The sequence below is a fragment of the Ambystoma mexicanum genome, chromosome 7q (assembly GCF_040938575.1).
Source record: "Ambystoma mexicanum isolate Mex_15411 chromosome 7q, UKY_AmexF1_1, whole genome shotgun sequence".
NCBI lineage: Eukaryota > Metazoa > Chordata > Amphibia > Caudata > Ambystomatidae > Ambystoma > Ambystoma mexicanum.
This window is the reverse complement of record NC_090941.1, coordinates 722546351-722563004: the sequence shown is the minus strand read 5'-3', so window position 1 is coordinate 722563004 and position 16654 is coordinate 722546351. Positions and strand designations below refer to the sequence as shown.

The following is a 16654-nucleotide window of genomic DNA, read 5'->3' as shown; positions in this document are numbered from 1 at the left end:
GAATACAAGGCCAGGGTGCTATCGGACCATCCCCCACTCATGGCGAGCTGACACGTGGCGACGCCGAGAGCACCAGTGCCCACCTGAAGCCCTACTTCAAGACAGTTTCAAGAACCACCTGAGGGATAAGATAGAAGAATATTTTGAGACCAACACGGGTAGTTTAGCGAAAACATGAACACTGTGGGAAGCTTTCAAGGTTATGAGAGGAGAGGCGATAGGAAAAATGGGTGGCCTGAGAACAGACATACAGAGATACCTGGAGAGTACAGAAAAGGACATAGCACGAGAGGAAAATATGCTGGTGGAAGGGAAGGTGGGAGGGGACATGACTGATGGAATTGTGACTGAAATGCAAAGCTGACTGGGAAAGGTTGGGGAAACTTGACTATGCTAAGTATACCCAGAACATGAATGCAGAAGGGGATAAGCCTGGGAGACTTCTAGCCTGGCTATACATGCGAGAGGAACCAAGGGATATGATCAATAGCATTATGAACGAAGATGGGAGGGTAGACAGGACTCAAGGGGAAATAAACAATATATTTTCCAGATTCTATGAAGCAGTATATACAAGAGATGAGAAAGGTAATGACATGGATATAAAGGAAGCCCTGGACCAAATAGTACTCCTACGTCCCTTCCCATTTCCTCCATACTGCACGGGCGTCTCGTGCTAGGGATGGGAGACAGAACCTTTTTCACCAGAAAAAACCTTCTTCCCTTTTAAATTTAGAGGCGTGCACGGGTGCAGCCCTGGGAGCATTCGCTCCCCTGACTCTGCCCACCGGCGCCACTCCCCAGTCCCCTTTTCCACGTCAACGGGAATGGGCCGCTTTTGCTAGCGCTCCTGGGTTTGGCTTTGGCCTTGTAATACCACGTGCTCTTCCCTGGATACTTTCTTTTGTCTTTTTGTCTTCTGTTTTTTTTTGTTCAATCAGATACTTGGTCCTCTGGCGCCATGCTCCCCCCCTGCGCGTGTCGACGTTAGCGGGCTTCAGTAGGTGTCTAGCCTGCGAAGGGCTCTTCCCTACGTTGGACCCACACGCTCATTGCTTCCACTGCATTGACGCTGATCACGGCTGGGAGGGTTGTGCTGCGTGTGACGCGCTTAAACTGCACACTCTGAAGAACAGGCTAGCTCGGTGGAGGGACCTCTTCGAGAAGTCGCCTCCAGATGACTTGAAGGACTTTGTCAGACACAAGTCAAGGCCCAACGTAGGGCCGCTTATTTCCATCGCACCCCGCAAGGGCGACTCCTTCCAAAGGAAATGCCTGGGCGGGAGGAACCTTTTAGGTTCTAGCACCAGCACAGGTACTGAGGCTACTTCAGCTACCGGCCGCCAGGCCAAGGGGTCATTAGATCCTTCCGAGGGATAGTGTTGAGGGACCGCAAGGTTCTTTTACCAGGTGTACACCCGAGGGGCTACGCCGTAGTACCAGGCAGATGCCCAAGGGGGTGCCTGTACGCAGCACTACCGGCGATGTGGCCGAGGGCAACACGCTTACCAGGCCCTGTCATGGGGTGCAGGGTAGGACTCATGCTCCACCGCCAAGAGTCCTGGAAGAGGCCGGTCCCAGCGAGGCAAGCACCACGACTTTGGCGTGTGGTACGCAGCTCGACAAGTTGGCCGCCACGCCAGCCAAAATGGCCGCTCGTCTGATTCCGCCCCTTGGTGCGGAGCGGGTGGGATAACGAGTTTCAAGTTGGTACTGATCTCAACCAGGTATGTGGCCTACAGCTTATCAATCAGCATCGCAGGGCAAATTTATCCTGCAACTGGCAAGACAGAGTATGCACCAGCCTCAGCAGCCGTCCGCTACCCCATCAATACCACCTGCTACCCCACCGTGAGGACAGGTTTTTTGAAAAGTTCCTCACACTCATGAGATCTCCTCAGATGGGGGCCATCCTTCGGGATGTGATCAGGGACATGCCCCCTCCGACCGTGCCTTTAGTCATTCCTCCTATGGCTCCAGCTCTGCATGCCCCCGTGCAGCCCCTACTGCCCTTTCCCGCTCCTTCGATTCCGGCTCCCCTGCCTCCCGCAGTTCAGGCAGTTCCACACCAGCCTCTGCAGCAGCCACTGGCTCCAGTTCCTACACTGCAGACCTTGACCCACAGCACTCCTCCACCCGCTCTGGACCAAATGGACACCCTGGTGGACACTGACAAGGAGGAGGAGGACCCTGACACGCTATCTTCAGCCAAGGCCTTCCATGAACGGCTTGCAGGTTTGGCAGAATAGTTTGGGCTTCTGCAACCTGAGGACGAACAACCAGAGGTGTGGGCTCCTGCCAATGTCCTCACACTACGCCCTGCGGCTAGAATGGGTACCCCGATGCAGAAGGATGTTGTCGCCTTGGCAAAAACGGTATGGCTTAACCCCCATTCGGCCCAGCCTGTAAATCGGCGCCTCAACACCTTGTCAAAGACCCATTGGTTGAAACACGTGTTGGCTTGTTTTCATGCAAATGGCATACTGTTGCCTTCAAGATCCTGGCAATCCAATGCCAATTAAAAACAAGATTGCGAGAACCAAACAGTTTCCAAACTGATTCATTGCCCAACATGAAGGCACCACTGAAATAAGTGATACAATCCTCATTCAGGGCCCATATCGCCAGGGATCCAACACAAGTTTTTGTTTCCAGTAGTATTTTGTACCTTGAACTGGGTTTACAATCCTGGTGGTCCATGTACCAATACAAAAGCATAAGACTGTTCGACACAATTACAAATGAACAACAAACTCTAATATCTCCTCACTTTAAGAAGCCGTTTTATCCAATTCGAACAATTAAATTATAAATCTGGGAAGGAGATGTAGGATTTACATGGATGAAATGGACCTGACAAACATAGGAAATGTGGAAGTCTTAAAGTCCATTGTGAAGAAATGGGATAGGATTTGGGACATCCACGACCTACAGAGACTAAAAACGTATCAGACCTGGGCCGATCTATATTTGCTGCAAAAAGAACTTAGATCTTACCTTAAAAAGTGTCAGTCGCGAGGTACCGACAATGGTGCCTAAAATTTAGCTAAACTGTCAACTACTATGGAGATATTGGGACCCCAACTAAATATTCCTTCTGAGTTTCAAAATTGTCATTTATGTAACGTCCAGGTTCCAGAAACTCTATATCATCTGGTCATGGAATGCACATTCCTCACGAATGACAGGATAACAGCCTTTGGGCCCTACATTTACTCAGACGCAGCAGTAATAACGGAATCGTTATGCATTAGGCTGATGACTGTGAAGCAAGTCTCACTTCTGTTGGCACTGGTTAAGTTCTTAACAGTAATAGTTGAACATCTGGACAGAGTAATCACAGAGGGATATTTGCTTCTGGAGTCATGTACCGAGATCATGGTTTAGCCAAGAATTGACATTGCTCTCAAATCTATAGAAGAACACCTTAGAATTGGTGTTCTTGGGGAAAATACATTCTCCTTAGGACAACAAACCTCTTTTAATTATAGGGATCCCTTCCGTAGTAGGAAATTTACAGGGTAAAATCAGGGTTAAGACAAATGGATAGAGTTGCCTGTGCAATAATGCCGCTGTCCTGCCCTCTAAGAATTAGTGATTGGGCCTCATTATGAGTCCGGCGGTAGCCCAGCCGGTAAAAATGGCACGTTTGCCGCCAGAGTCATTTTTTTTTCCAGCGCCCGGCAATGGGGATTTACCGGGGCATTATGGCCCCGGCGGTCCCGGTAATTCCTCATTGCCGGGCACCGAAATATTGTTCTCCCCATTCCCATTCGAGCGCCATTGGACTCAATGGGAATGGGGAGGACGGATGCACCGGCACCATTCATGCATGGTGCCGGTGCATCCGTCAAGGTGCCGTTTCGCCTGCCAGGTCAGACCTGGTGGGCTGAAAGGCACCCGCTTGCAGAACTCGTAGTTTGCCGGTCCGGAAACAACGGTACTGGCAGGCTTAATGGTACCGTTGTTTCCGGACCGGCAACCTCGTAATGAGGCCCATTGGCTCTTAAAACAATTTTACGGTGTTGAATATTTATGTAACCATTTTTTGGGTTGATATTTTAAGAATTGTTAACTGTTTTGTACCAACTTTGTATTGATTTTGTTGTATAAGTTATCTTGTATGCTAAAAATTCAACAATAATAAAACAATAATTAAAAGAGCTAGGTGAAGTAAGCACAGCAGGAATAGTAGTAGAGTGAAAGGGTGAACATCAAGTTTCAGTAAGATAGAGAAATTGCAGGTAAAGATGAAAAAGCTCAAGAATTTAGTGAGTCTCATTGCGGATAGATTGAGTTTTCCAGAGAAATAGTAGATGGCGAATGAATAGTAGCAGGGTACATTTGATTAGTTGAGTTGAAGGAAGCAGTATGTCTTGAGGTAATTTGAGTAGAGTAATAAATCGTTATAGTATGAGTCTCAGAAATAGAGTAGAAAAGAAAGAATAAAAGGAGGAAAGCAAAACGATAAACCTTAAGACAAAATGGACAAAGTGATGCTAGGTTGAAGAATTCCATAGAATGGAGGAGTGCAGGGTGGGAGCGTGGCCACGATGCATATGATGGGGCTGTGCCTGCCATAGGCTCCGTCAGGCGGCACTCAAAACCTGCTGTTTTAAAGATTCTTACCGCCACCAGATGAAAGAGCTTCATCCCCCAACCTCCACGATCGACTCCTGGAGCATTTCGGTGTCTAGATGGCTCCCCACCGGGAGCTTACTTCAGTGACCCTCTGCCGCGGCCTGCAGTAAAATGGTGGCAGCGCCGTGTTGCAGGACCCAGTGGAGCGTTCCTTTCAACCTATGCTGGGGGCATTGTGGCCAACGATGTGGCTTGTTAACTGCCTGGGTTTAGGAGCTGCAGGCTTACGGTCACCCCCTGTGGTCCAGATCCTCGGACCAGATGCTGCATCAAGCCGGGCCCCCTATCAAGGACGGAGCACCACTGAGACATTGGACGTCTGGTACGAGCAGCGGGGGTCGCGCATCCATACGGCCTGAGGAGATCAGGAATTGTGCCCACTCCTTGCTAGGAACCTCTGAATAGAGGCCACAGGTGTGTTTTGGTGCTGATTAAAGACTGACTCCATGAATTCTGAACAGCCACATTTCTAACTCTTCAAGCACTAACCAAGTCTGGGGCACAAGCTAAATCTGCGGATATTAAGACTCTTCTGGTCATGCAGGATATCAGGGGTAAGCACGCTCAGGCGATCCGCGTGGTGGTCCACTCCCCTCCTTCGACGCCTGCCCACATGGACTCTTCATTCACGAAGCAGGATCTCCTTGACATGTAGTCCAACCTAAAACAGAAGTCCCGCGGCACATCCAGGATCAAGAATTGGCCGACTACGTCCAGGATCTATTGCGGTCACTGCTAAACCTCCCGAGCACCGCTGACCTGACATTAGACAGAACGCATCGTGCCCAGTCCTCTGCTCAGCAACGCCGCAATCTGCAGCCCGATGTGCTCTCGAGAGTGCATTTCTTCCAACAAAAAGAGGCAATTGTGGCGACGTCCCGAAAAAATGAGCCAGTGGAATTTCCAGGGGTGGGGCCAGTGGTGGGGGGAGGCTATGCTTTCTTTATTTCAGGACCTTTTGCCACATACCCTTGGCAACCGGCAGAAGTCTGGCTTCAGTCACACAAAATCTGTTATCGCTGGGAATTCCCTTGCAAGCTGTTGTTTGATTATCTGAATTAGCATTATGCCATCAGTTCTGAGGAAGAGGTGCAGAACTGATGGATGCTTCGCTGGAGCCTCAGGCAACGGGTGATGAAACTGGCGTGGCTGCACCCCTGAGTCCTGTGCCCAGCAACGTATCCAGGAAAACCAGGGGGAGGAGAGACTCAACAAAGACATCTCCTGGGGTTGACATGCAGCCGCTCCCTAATGTCCCGAACTGAAGGTTTTAGGGCCGCTGGCCAGAGGGCAGCTGTTCTACATTTCTGTTGATCGCTTCTGATGCTTAGCTTTATCACCTAGTGGCTTTTTGTTTTCACCCTCTTCGGGGGATGTTGTTGTTTCAAGGTTGTTTCATTACAATCTGATGGGGTATCGGGGGATGTGTACAGAGTGCCACAAGGGATTAGCACCCGATTACTACTGTACACTCATGCGTTGGATATTATATCCATTTAGATGTAATTTTTACTTTACGTTTATTCAGGGTTGTCTTTTACTTTTTATCAAATAATTGGGTCTCAGCTTTTCCTGTGAGTCGCTGTGCTAGTATATCCTCAATATACATCTCAGATACCACTTTAGATTCAGCCTTGCCCGAAGGGATAAATGATGGTATCTCTTGATGTATCCTGTGGGACCCTGAATGTACAGGCCATTAATTCGCTGGTTAAGCGCAATGCTCTGCTGCATAGGCTGTCCTCCCTGGATGCAGCTCTTGTTTTCCTCAAGGAGACCCATCTGCTGGTTGCGGACGAATCGCGTCTCTGTAATAAATCATATCCCAGAGCTTACTTTGCATCTAGCGGCCTAAAGAACCACGCAGTTGCCCTCATGGTCCATAAGGGTACGCCCCTGAAAGTATTACATGTGCTTAGAGATGGGGAAGGGAGATATTTGGTTCTCACAGCCCTCATATGTGAATGCAAGGTTACGTTTGCCTTGATCTATGCCCCCAACGAAAAACAGGATGGGTTTCCGGTGTCATTCTCTGGAATTTTAGCAGTTTACTGAGTTGGGAGATAATCCTTGGGGGAGATTTTAACTGTTTATTGACCCAACCTTGGACAAATCTCTAGCTCCTACCCCCAATGATGAAAGAAACTATTAAGCCATGACTACATTGTTGAGGGAACACTCACTTTCTGAGGCATGGTGGTTTTTCCGCCTTTGGCGAAAGAGAATATACTTTTTACTCAGCAGACCTCAAGGGATTCTCTTGGGTAGACATGTTCATCATTGCTAATTAATACTCATTCCAACAGTGTTTGGGATAGACATACAATCGAAGGCCCTCTCTGACCATGCACCCCTCAAACTCACACTTGATATGATCCCACCCATCCCCCAGGCCAGACCCCTTTGGAGACTGAATGACTCCTTCTAGGCGGCGTTGACTTGAAAGCCCACATATCGGAAACCATAACTAATTACTTCAGAGAAAATGAAAACCGGGAACTTGAATTTAGAACAGTGTGGGATGCTGGGAAAGCCGTGTTCAGGGGAACCATTATAGAACAGTTGGTGGGTTGGGGGAGAGCTAGAAAGCATCATCAAACTTCTTGAACGGGAAGTTCAGGGGAAAGAGAGAACACACACTGAAGGGGGACTCAGCGTTCGCTTGGGGACCTTCGGGTAGCTAAACAGGCCTTAGAAACTCAGCTCATGGGGAAAGTGGCCCTGTCATACTGCTTACAAAACATTATTATTCCAAGGGTAGCGGAGCAAACAAGCTTCTGTCTACCAAACTAAGGCAGACGGCCACTCGCAACTACATAGGCGCTCTCAGGGATGCAAAGGGGAAATGGGTGGTCACAGAATCAGGAAAAATGCAAATAACAGAGCTTTTTCATGAGCACTCTGCAGCACATCAGGGCGATCACACCCTTACTCAGGACTTAATCTCACAATCGAATCTTCCCCAGGTTCCAATAGAGATGAACCACCTCTTGAAATCACATATAACCACCAAAGAGGTGGACCAAGCAATTCGTTCTCTCCCAGCTGGCAAAGCTTCCGGCACGGATGACCTTTCCAAACAGTTTTATAAAACGTTTGCTAATGTCCTGATCCTGCACTTAACCAAACTATTTAATTCCTTTCTGGACTCCGGCACAGTGGCCTCCTCTATGGCTGAGTTGGGTACAACCCATCTATTGAAGCCAGGCAAGGACTCAGAGGACTGCTCTTCCTATCGCCGGTAGCACTCCTCAACACTGACACAAAGCTGTACACTAAAATACTTGCTTCCAAGTTAGGTGAGGTCCTCCCACACGTAATCAGTAATGACCAGACCGGATTTATCAAAAATAGGGGAGCTCATGACAACATCAGGCGGGTGGTGGACCTCATTGGCCTAGCCCCACGAATCCAAGGGGGGTTGTCTCTCCTCTCTCTAGTTGCACACTGTGCTTTCAATAGCATGTTCTGAGACTATTTAAGACTACTCTTCTCAGCATCTGGATTTGGCCCGAATTTCTACAGGTTTGTTATGTCAAACATTTAGATCCCTACCACCGGGCTTAAAGTAAATGCCTTATGGTCCCCCTTGATTCCTCTGGGCAGGGGTACTCGACCGGGCCGTCCTTTTGTCTCCCTTGGTATTCATACTAGCAATGGAGCCACTGGTACAGGATTCGCCTTCTTACCTGTATTTGAAGGTTTACCCATGAAGGCACCACCCACAAAGTGGCCTTATATGCTGATGACGTTGCATGCTTTTTCCGAGACCCTTTATCCTCCCTACCTGCACTACTTGACCTGCTAAAACAATTCAGCTCAGTGTCAGGGTTTCACATTAACCATGAGAAATCCATTGGGTTAACCATAACAGAGCTCCCTGAAGTTTTGAATGTGACCACAAGATGTCATATCTGGGCGTCCACCTCACATAGAATTAGAATTCCCTTCTGATGCTAACATCAGTACCCTGGGGAAAGAGGCCAAAGTTATTCTGCAGCCCTGGGATATGCACAAAATTTCATAGCTGGTCAGATCAGTGCGATCAAAATGACCTTGCTCCCAAAGCTGCTCTATATCTTCCAAGCACTACCAATCGTTACTCCGGAGCGCCACCTGCTTGAGCTTCAGAAGACATTGGGGCCGTTCCTTTTGTCCAAGGGTATGGGAGGCCTTAGCGTCCCATCTATACAGAGATACTTTTGGGTAGCGCAGATAGCTCTGATGCTTAACTGGGCATCGGAAGAGATGATTCTGAAATGGAAAGGAATCGAGCAAACTTGCTCACCCTTCCAGCTAGCTCACCTCCCCTTCCTTCCCATAGAGGCAAGACGCTTACACCAGGGTCTTCTAGCAACCATTTGCAGCACCCTACACATTTGGGATAAGGCATGTACTCAGTGGGGATTCAAATCAGGCTGGGCCCCCTTTCTCCTGTGACTCATAATCCTGTGTTCTTTCCGGGCATGGGCAACAGGGCATTTGTTCAATGGGAATCCGAGGGGACTCCCAGACTGAGGGATCTAAACAAAGATGGCGCCCCATTCACATTCGTGGAATGCAAGGAAAAATGTACTCTGACCGAGACAGAGCATTTTCGCTATACACAATTACGGCATTGGGTCACCAACAATCCAGTCAAACGAGCGGGCTGCCGCCCCCCTACAGGGATAGAACTCAGGGTACTTGAGGGGCAAGAGTCACGGAAGGTCTTAAGTTGCTACTGCTTTCTGTAGGACGCTTCTCCAGGGGAAAAGCTTCCTTACATGATGTGCTGGGAAAGTGAATTAGGCTTAGACATTCCAGAGGAATCATGGCAAAGAATCTGGTCCTGGGCACAAAAGATCTCTCGTTGCACCCTGATCAAAGAGGGCGCCCTCAAACTATGTTTCCGGTGGTACATGACCCCCCAGAGGATACATATGATCCGCCCAGACTACTCGGACTTCTGCTGGCATGGATGCGGTCAATTCGGGGATTTAGCTCACATGTGGTGGCACTGCCAGATTATGCAGACTTATTGACAGGAGATCCGCTCCAAAATTAAAGATATCACGGGCACCCTGCCCCCAGTGTGTCCGCTGACCCTGCTCATGGGGCGATGTCGCCAAAGACGGCACTTTCCCGATGTCCGGCCCTAGAGCGAACCTGGTGTCACACCTGCTAATGGCTACAAGAATAAACCGTGCTTGTTTCTGGAAGACCCCAGAAGGTCCATGCATATTGTACTGGTGTGTGAAAATATGGGAAATTATAGCATTGGAGAAATTATCAGCACTCTTATCAGATCGAATGACAAAATCGTCCCAAATCTGGTCCCCCCTTCTAGACTTTATTTGAGAAAGAGAGCACATGTTCTTTCGGCCCTGCAGCTCATGAAGCATCTATCCCTGGTTTAACCACTGTAACGGGGGAGTTCTTGCGGGAGGGGCGTGCTCTCATAGGGGAAGAAGAGCTTCTGACAAATGTGCACGTTGTCCACTGTGACAACACTGTTCTTACTCGTGTGATTATAATTTTCCTGATTATGTTTTTTCTCCTTCTTTTCTTCCTTTCCTTTTTGGGGGGGTCTTCCGTTTGATGTTTTGAGAAAACGAAATTTTGATGTAGCATTATTGATATTTGCTCTGTAATAGATGGTCTAATTTACGCTATCTATCAAGATTTCAATAAAAAGACTACATGCAAAGAAAAGAAATCCCTAGAATGATGAACCCGACAGTGGACAAAAAGGCACTAGAAAGTCGGGGAAGGTCCATGGAAATACTCGGCTGTCATGCAACTAATTTCTTTTGGATAGTTTACAATCAGCTTTTGATGATCAGTGGTTGTTGATAAGTGTTTGTGAATATTTATTACATTTATTTTTTCCTCTTGTATGAGTATTTCTTTGTTTTGTTATGTTGGTTATGTTTCTATGGAGCCATATTTGAAATAAAGCCTAAATTTGAAATTTGAACAAAACTATGACCGGTCTGGGATTCTCGCTCAACATGTTTAAGTCTAGCCGAAGTCCCGCAAGAACCATGCATTTCTCAGGGGCAGATCTGGACACAGAACAGCCTTTAGTCTTCTGAACACAAGAAAGGTTACAGGCTCTCCTGGCAACAGTTTCCTTTTATCAATGCTCTAAACCTGTCGCTAATCCCATATGCTAGAAAGACAGTTCCGGAACCGCTCACTGCACAATGTGGTTTAAGGGCAGTAGCATAGAAGGTTGTCGAGTCTCTTCTGTGGTGGATGCACAAAACATGTTTAATGTTTGCCCATTTGCAAATACCCCAGTACAAGTGAACATCACAACAGATGCCTCCAAGGCAATTGGACTACTCATGAGGCACAGTTGTATATCAAGGTCTGGAGCGCAAAAAGAGATACACGTTACTTGCAGAGTCATAAGGGGTTATTGCGGGTTTGCTGGTAACCCGTAATACCGGCAGGTTACTGGCAAACCTGCCTTACCGTTTCCAGCGCCATATATACCGGTGTTACTGGGATATTACGGGTGCTGGCAACAGCAGGAAGTTCCCATTAAATAGATTGCCGGTGATTAAGACAATTCTTTGCTAGTAGGTGCCTGAACTCGCGGCAGGTCAGGCCTGCTGGTAGATCACTGCCCCTAGCAGAAACTTGGAGTGTGCCGATCTGGTAAAAATGCCAGATCCGCTATTACCAGCATTTTGTCTGGCATCTTTACCGGACCGGGGAACTCATGAGGCCCATGGACTTTCTAGTGCTTGTATCTGGTTAGAATCGCATGCTATGCATAGTCTCCATTTGAGTGGTTGGTTCAAAGTATTGGCGTTAATACTTTCTCCATGCCTGCTGCTTCGCAAGTCTGTGCCTGGGCTCTGAGACGTGGCCTGTGCACCAAGGATGGATAAAACTGCTGGACTTCACAATTGTTGGTATTGGGGTATTTAGACACCTATTTAAAGGGCCACAACTGACAGTGATGATGTGAATGTTCAATTCTTGTGTGTATTTATTTTTGTTTTAATTAACGTCAGTCTAAAAAAACAAAAATGTTTTCAGATCCACAGCGAATCGTCATATTCTGAGATCTTTGGCCAAGTATGGTGCTGGAGCTTATGAATTCTTTGATGAAAAATCAAAATACAGCTGGTTGAAGAAGGTAAGAGTGATTTTGTGTTTCTTGGAGTAGAGATTATGAATATCCCTGAATTGCCAGACAGCGATCAGAGGGAGGATACAAATGATTTGTTATTTCTGCTTCAATAATATTGACACAAAGAACACACCAGAAACGTTCTGCAGTATGGTTGGCACACTATATAGAAGACTATACAGAACAGTATTTAGAAGACTATATAGAAGGGTGTTCATGAGTAGGAAATATAATAAACTTGTGGATGCAATGTTCATATTATGCAATGGACACACTTTAATTTTTTGAGTTGCGTTAAATCAATATAGCATACAGCATTGAGTAGGCTGCTGGTCATTTGACCAGGCCTTGCCACTCAATTGCTCTGCACACCACCAGTTTTCGCACCTCCCAAGCCTCATCTTAAGGACTCTAGTCCAGCTCCAGGCAGACAGCATTGAGTGCGATGCTGGTCACGTGACCAGACACTGCCACTCAGTTTCTCCCCTCACCTCCAGTTTAATCAGTCCTCCTTAGGAGTCCTTGTCACCAGCGTCCTCAGCAAAGGACGGGCGAAGACAAGGATCCGACTTGTTTGTGCCTGTTCGGGCCTGATAGGACCAAGGGCCTGACCTGCTTACCTGCATTTCACCTGAAAACGAATCGCTACTACTGCTATTCACCAAAAGACATCACCATGTGTCTCCTCCCTCCTCAACCATCCACACTCTCACTAGGGTTCGAATGGCCAAGTCCCCTGTGTAGCCCCCGGAAGCTAACCTATCGAGCCTTACCAATATTGCCCTTGCCCCCATCCAACACCCACGGACCACATGTACACGCCCTCTCATGTTGATCAATGCTCGCTCAGCAGTCACTTACGCTGCAAAGATCACTGACCTCATCTTGTACAACAACGCCCTGTTCATCACTGAAACATGTGTTACCCCAACTTCCCCACATGTTTTTGATGTTCTCCTACCTGAAGACTATTGCATCCAACATGCTGACTGGCCATGAAGGGCATGAGGTGGGCCGGCATATATTTTTAGGAACGATTGGCCATGCTCCATCATTCCCTCTCCCAGAACAAGCTTGTTTGAATCACCCGCCTGTAGGTTGTTAGGCAGAAACCTGTGCAGTTCCCTCTGGGACCACTGCAAAAGATTTAAGACTACAGGTGTTTGGCAGTAAACCCACTTGGTAGCAGTCTGTACCACACAGATTCACTTCGTAGCTGTGGCTGAGCAGTCAAACTTCCCTCAAGAAGAGTTAGGCAGTATACAGAATATTCACAATAGGTCAAAAGAACACAGTAGAACAAGTAAACACTGACCAGGGCTTGGTGTAAAAGAGATATAATTATTTATTTAAAACCACATCTAGAAAAACGCAAAGGCACTAATAGTAAGCAATTCAAAAACACGGTCACTAAAAGATATACACTCCCTTAGAAGAATATTAGACAAGTCTTAAGTAAAGCCCCACTTATTTTCAGCCAGTGGTGAGCGGTTAACGTAGATGGCACTCTAATAATTCGTTTTTAACCCTTTAAGTGCCATGGGTATTTCTCCCCAGTGCCAGGGCCTTTTTGGTGATTTTGGTATGTGGCCATTCAATGGCTTGTAACTTTTTTGTTACATGAGATATCTCGGCCAAATTTGGCTCCTTTTTTTCCCACATGTAGGCGGTCGTAACGCCACCCAGGAATCCCAGGTTGCTGTAGGGGGGTGAGAGAAAATAAGGAAAAAGTGCAAAAATTTTGGGTTTTTTCAAAAAATGCCAATAAAATGATGTACAAAGAAGCCTGTTTATTTTTTTCCTTGTAAGAGCTAGGAACAAATGGTTTGCTGTGCTGAGTTCCCCAATTTCGTGGCTTTCAGGAACAGGTTGAGTGGAAATGGAAAAAAATTATTTTGATGTGGTTATCAACCGTTTTGTGAGAGGTAGGCGATTTTTGCCATTTTTGCCAATTGGACATGCATGGACGGAATGGAAGAAAAGGGCAGGAAAGCCAAATTGGAGGACAGAAAGGCATATATTTTTGAAAAGTAGACAAAATTCCAAGTTTAGGAAGGGATGATTTGCATAGGTCAGGCAACAACTAGGTAGGGGAAACTGCCATCGAATGGGGGAAAAGCGGGAAAATGACTGGAAAAAAAAGGTATGTGTTGGACATGGTTGGCTTGGTACGGCAATGGCTTCTATGAATTTTGAGAAAAGCAATGCTCCGCTACATTCCCCCGACTCTTGCAGTTAGGAGAGCATACCATTTTTGTAGTGTTTTTACAAAACAAGCAATACCACAAGCCAAACACTGAGCCATGGTACACAGGAGTTTTACGCTCACAGCCTGACCAGACGCACTTAGCATGTGTAAATTGGGAAATCCAATGTGGTGAGGAACGGCAGCCATACATTTTTTGAAAGAGCACAGGCAGACCTTTTCAAGGGTAGGTGACTTGTGCAGGTTACAAAAGTGTATGGTGGCTAGAGCAGCGACTAAATGTAGGTCACATTTGGGAAAAGAAAGGGTTGTGAGACAAAGGGCGCCAGCAAATGGGTCAAAACGTTATGAAAACCACACAAACACAACACATGGCCTACCGTCCCGCGTTCCCACAGGTGTCCCGATGAAAACGGTACCCCACATGTGTGGGTGCACCTACCTGGCCGCCAAGGGGAATGCCTAAAGCTCAAGTAACCCCAAGTCTGTTTTCAGAGCGAAATCTCAGACATTCTGCCGACCGGCACAATGTACAGATATGGGCCTCGGGTGTCCAAGCCACCAAGGAAAACAGGGAATCCCATGCATTTCCGAAAAGAGGACACCCGTGGGAATCCGCAGAGGTATGATTTGTGCACATCGCCCCAGAATTTATTACCCAGACACCCCCGCAAAGTCCGAAATGTGGGGAAAAAAATGCATTTTCGCCACATTTCGCTCGACCCACCCATTGAAACACGCCCCCAACAACACATGGCCTACCGTCACACGTTCCCACATGTGTCCCGATGAAAACGGTACCTCACATGCGTGGGTGCACCTACCTGGCTGGCAAGGGGCAAGCCGAAAACGCAAGCAACCCCCAGTCTGTTTGCAGAGGAAAATCTCAGCCATTCTGCTGACCGGCACAACATACAGATATGGGCCTCGGGTGTCCAAGCCACCGAGGAAAACAGGGAACCCCATGCATTTCCGAAATGAGGACACCCGTGGGAATCCGCAGAGGTATGATTTGCGCACATCGCCCCAGAATGTATTACCCAGACAGCCCTGCAAAGTCTGAAATGTGGGGAAAAAAACGCTTTTTCTGCACATTTCGCTCGACGCACCCATCGAAACACGCCCCCAACAACACATGGCCTACCGTCCCGCGTTCCCATAGGTGTCCCGATGAAAACGGTACCTCACATATGTGGGTGCACCTACCTGGCTGCCAAGGGGAAAGCCGAAAACACAAGTAACCCCAAGTCTGTTTTCAGAGCGAAATCTCAGACATTCTGCCGACCGGCACAACGTACAGATATGGCCCTCGGGTGTCCAAGCCACCGAGGAAAACAGGGAACCCCCTGCATTTCCGAAAAGAGGACACCCGTGGGAATACGCAGAGGTATGATTTGCGCACATCGCCCCAGAATTTATTACCCAGATAGGCCCGCAAAGTCCGAAATGTCGGGAAAAAAACGCCTTTTCCGCACATTTCGCTCAACGCACCCATCGAAACATGCCCCCAACAACACATGGCCTACCGTCACGCGTTTCCACAGGTGTCCCGATGAAAACGGTACCTCACATGTGTGGGTACACCTACCTGGCCGCCAAGGGGAAAGCATAAAACAGAAGTAACCCCAAGTCTGTTTTCAGAGCGAAATCTCAGACATTCTGCCGACCGGCTAACGTACAGATATGGGCCTCGGGTATCCAAGCCACCGAGGAAAACAGGGAACCCCATGCATTTCCGAAAAGAGGACACCCGTGGGAATACGCAGAGGTATGATTTGCGCACATCCCCCCAGATTTTATTACCCAGACAGCCCCGCAAAGTCCGAAAAGTCGGGAAAAAAATGCTTTTTCCGCACATTTCGCTCGACGCACCCATCGAAACACGCCCCCAACAACACATGGCCTACCGTCACACGTTCCCACATGTGTCCCGATGAAAACGGTACCTCACATGCGTGGGTGCACCTACCTGGCTGGCAAGGGGCAAGCCGAAAACGCAAGCAACCCCCAGTCTGTTTGCAGAGGAAAATCTCAGCCATTCTGCTGACCGGCACAACATACAGATATGGGCCTCGGGTGTCCAAGCCACCGAGGAAAACGGGGAGCCCCATGCATTTCCGAAAAGAGGACACCCGTGGGAATCCGCAGAGGTATGATTTGCGCACATCGGCCCAGAATGTATTACCCAGACAGCCCTGCAAAGTCCGAAATGTGGGGAAAAAACGCTTTTTCCGCACATTTCGCTCGACGCACCCATGGAAACACGCCCCCAACAACACATGGTCTACCGTCACGCGTTCCAACAGGTGTCCCGATGAAAACGGTACCTCACATGTGTGGGTGCACCTACCTGGCCGCCAAGGGGAAAGCCGAAAACACAAGTAACCCCAAGTCTGTTTTCAGAGGGAAATCTCAGACATTATGCCGACCGGCACAACGTACAGATATGGGCCTCGGGTGTCCAAGCCACACAGGAAAACATATCTGTATGTTGTGCCGGTCGGCAGAATGGCTGAGATTCCCCTCTGCAAACAGACTGGGTGTTGCTTGCGTTTTCGGCTTGCCCCTTGCCAGCCAGGTAGGTGCACCCACACATGTGAGCTACCGTTTTTATCGGGACACCTGTGGGAACGCGGGATGGTAGGCCATGTGTTGTTGGGGGCGTGTTTCGATGGGTG

The 16654-nt window shown here is 48.1% G+C and overlaps 1 protein-coding gene across 7 annotated transcripts in view; it reads left to right on the top strand.

The window, feature by feature from the left end:
• PARP4 (poly(ADP-ribose) polymerase family member 4) overlaps window positions 1-16654 on the top strand; it is a 2748946-nt gene that overhangs the window by 1488185 nt on the left and 1244107 nt on the right. For all 7 annotated transcript variants that reach the window (XM_069639202.1, XM_069639198.1, XM_069639200.1 and 4 more), the window contains exon 25: window positions 11677-11776. In XM_069639202.1, the coding sequence (XP_069495303.1) occupies window positions 11677-11776 (100 nt within the window). The remainder of the gene's footprint in view (window positions 1-11676; window positions 11777-16654) is intronic.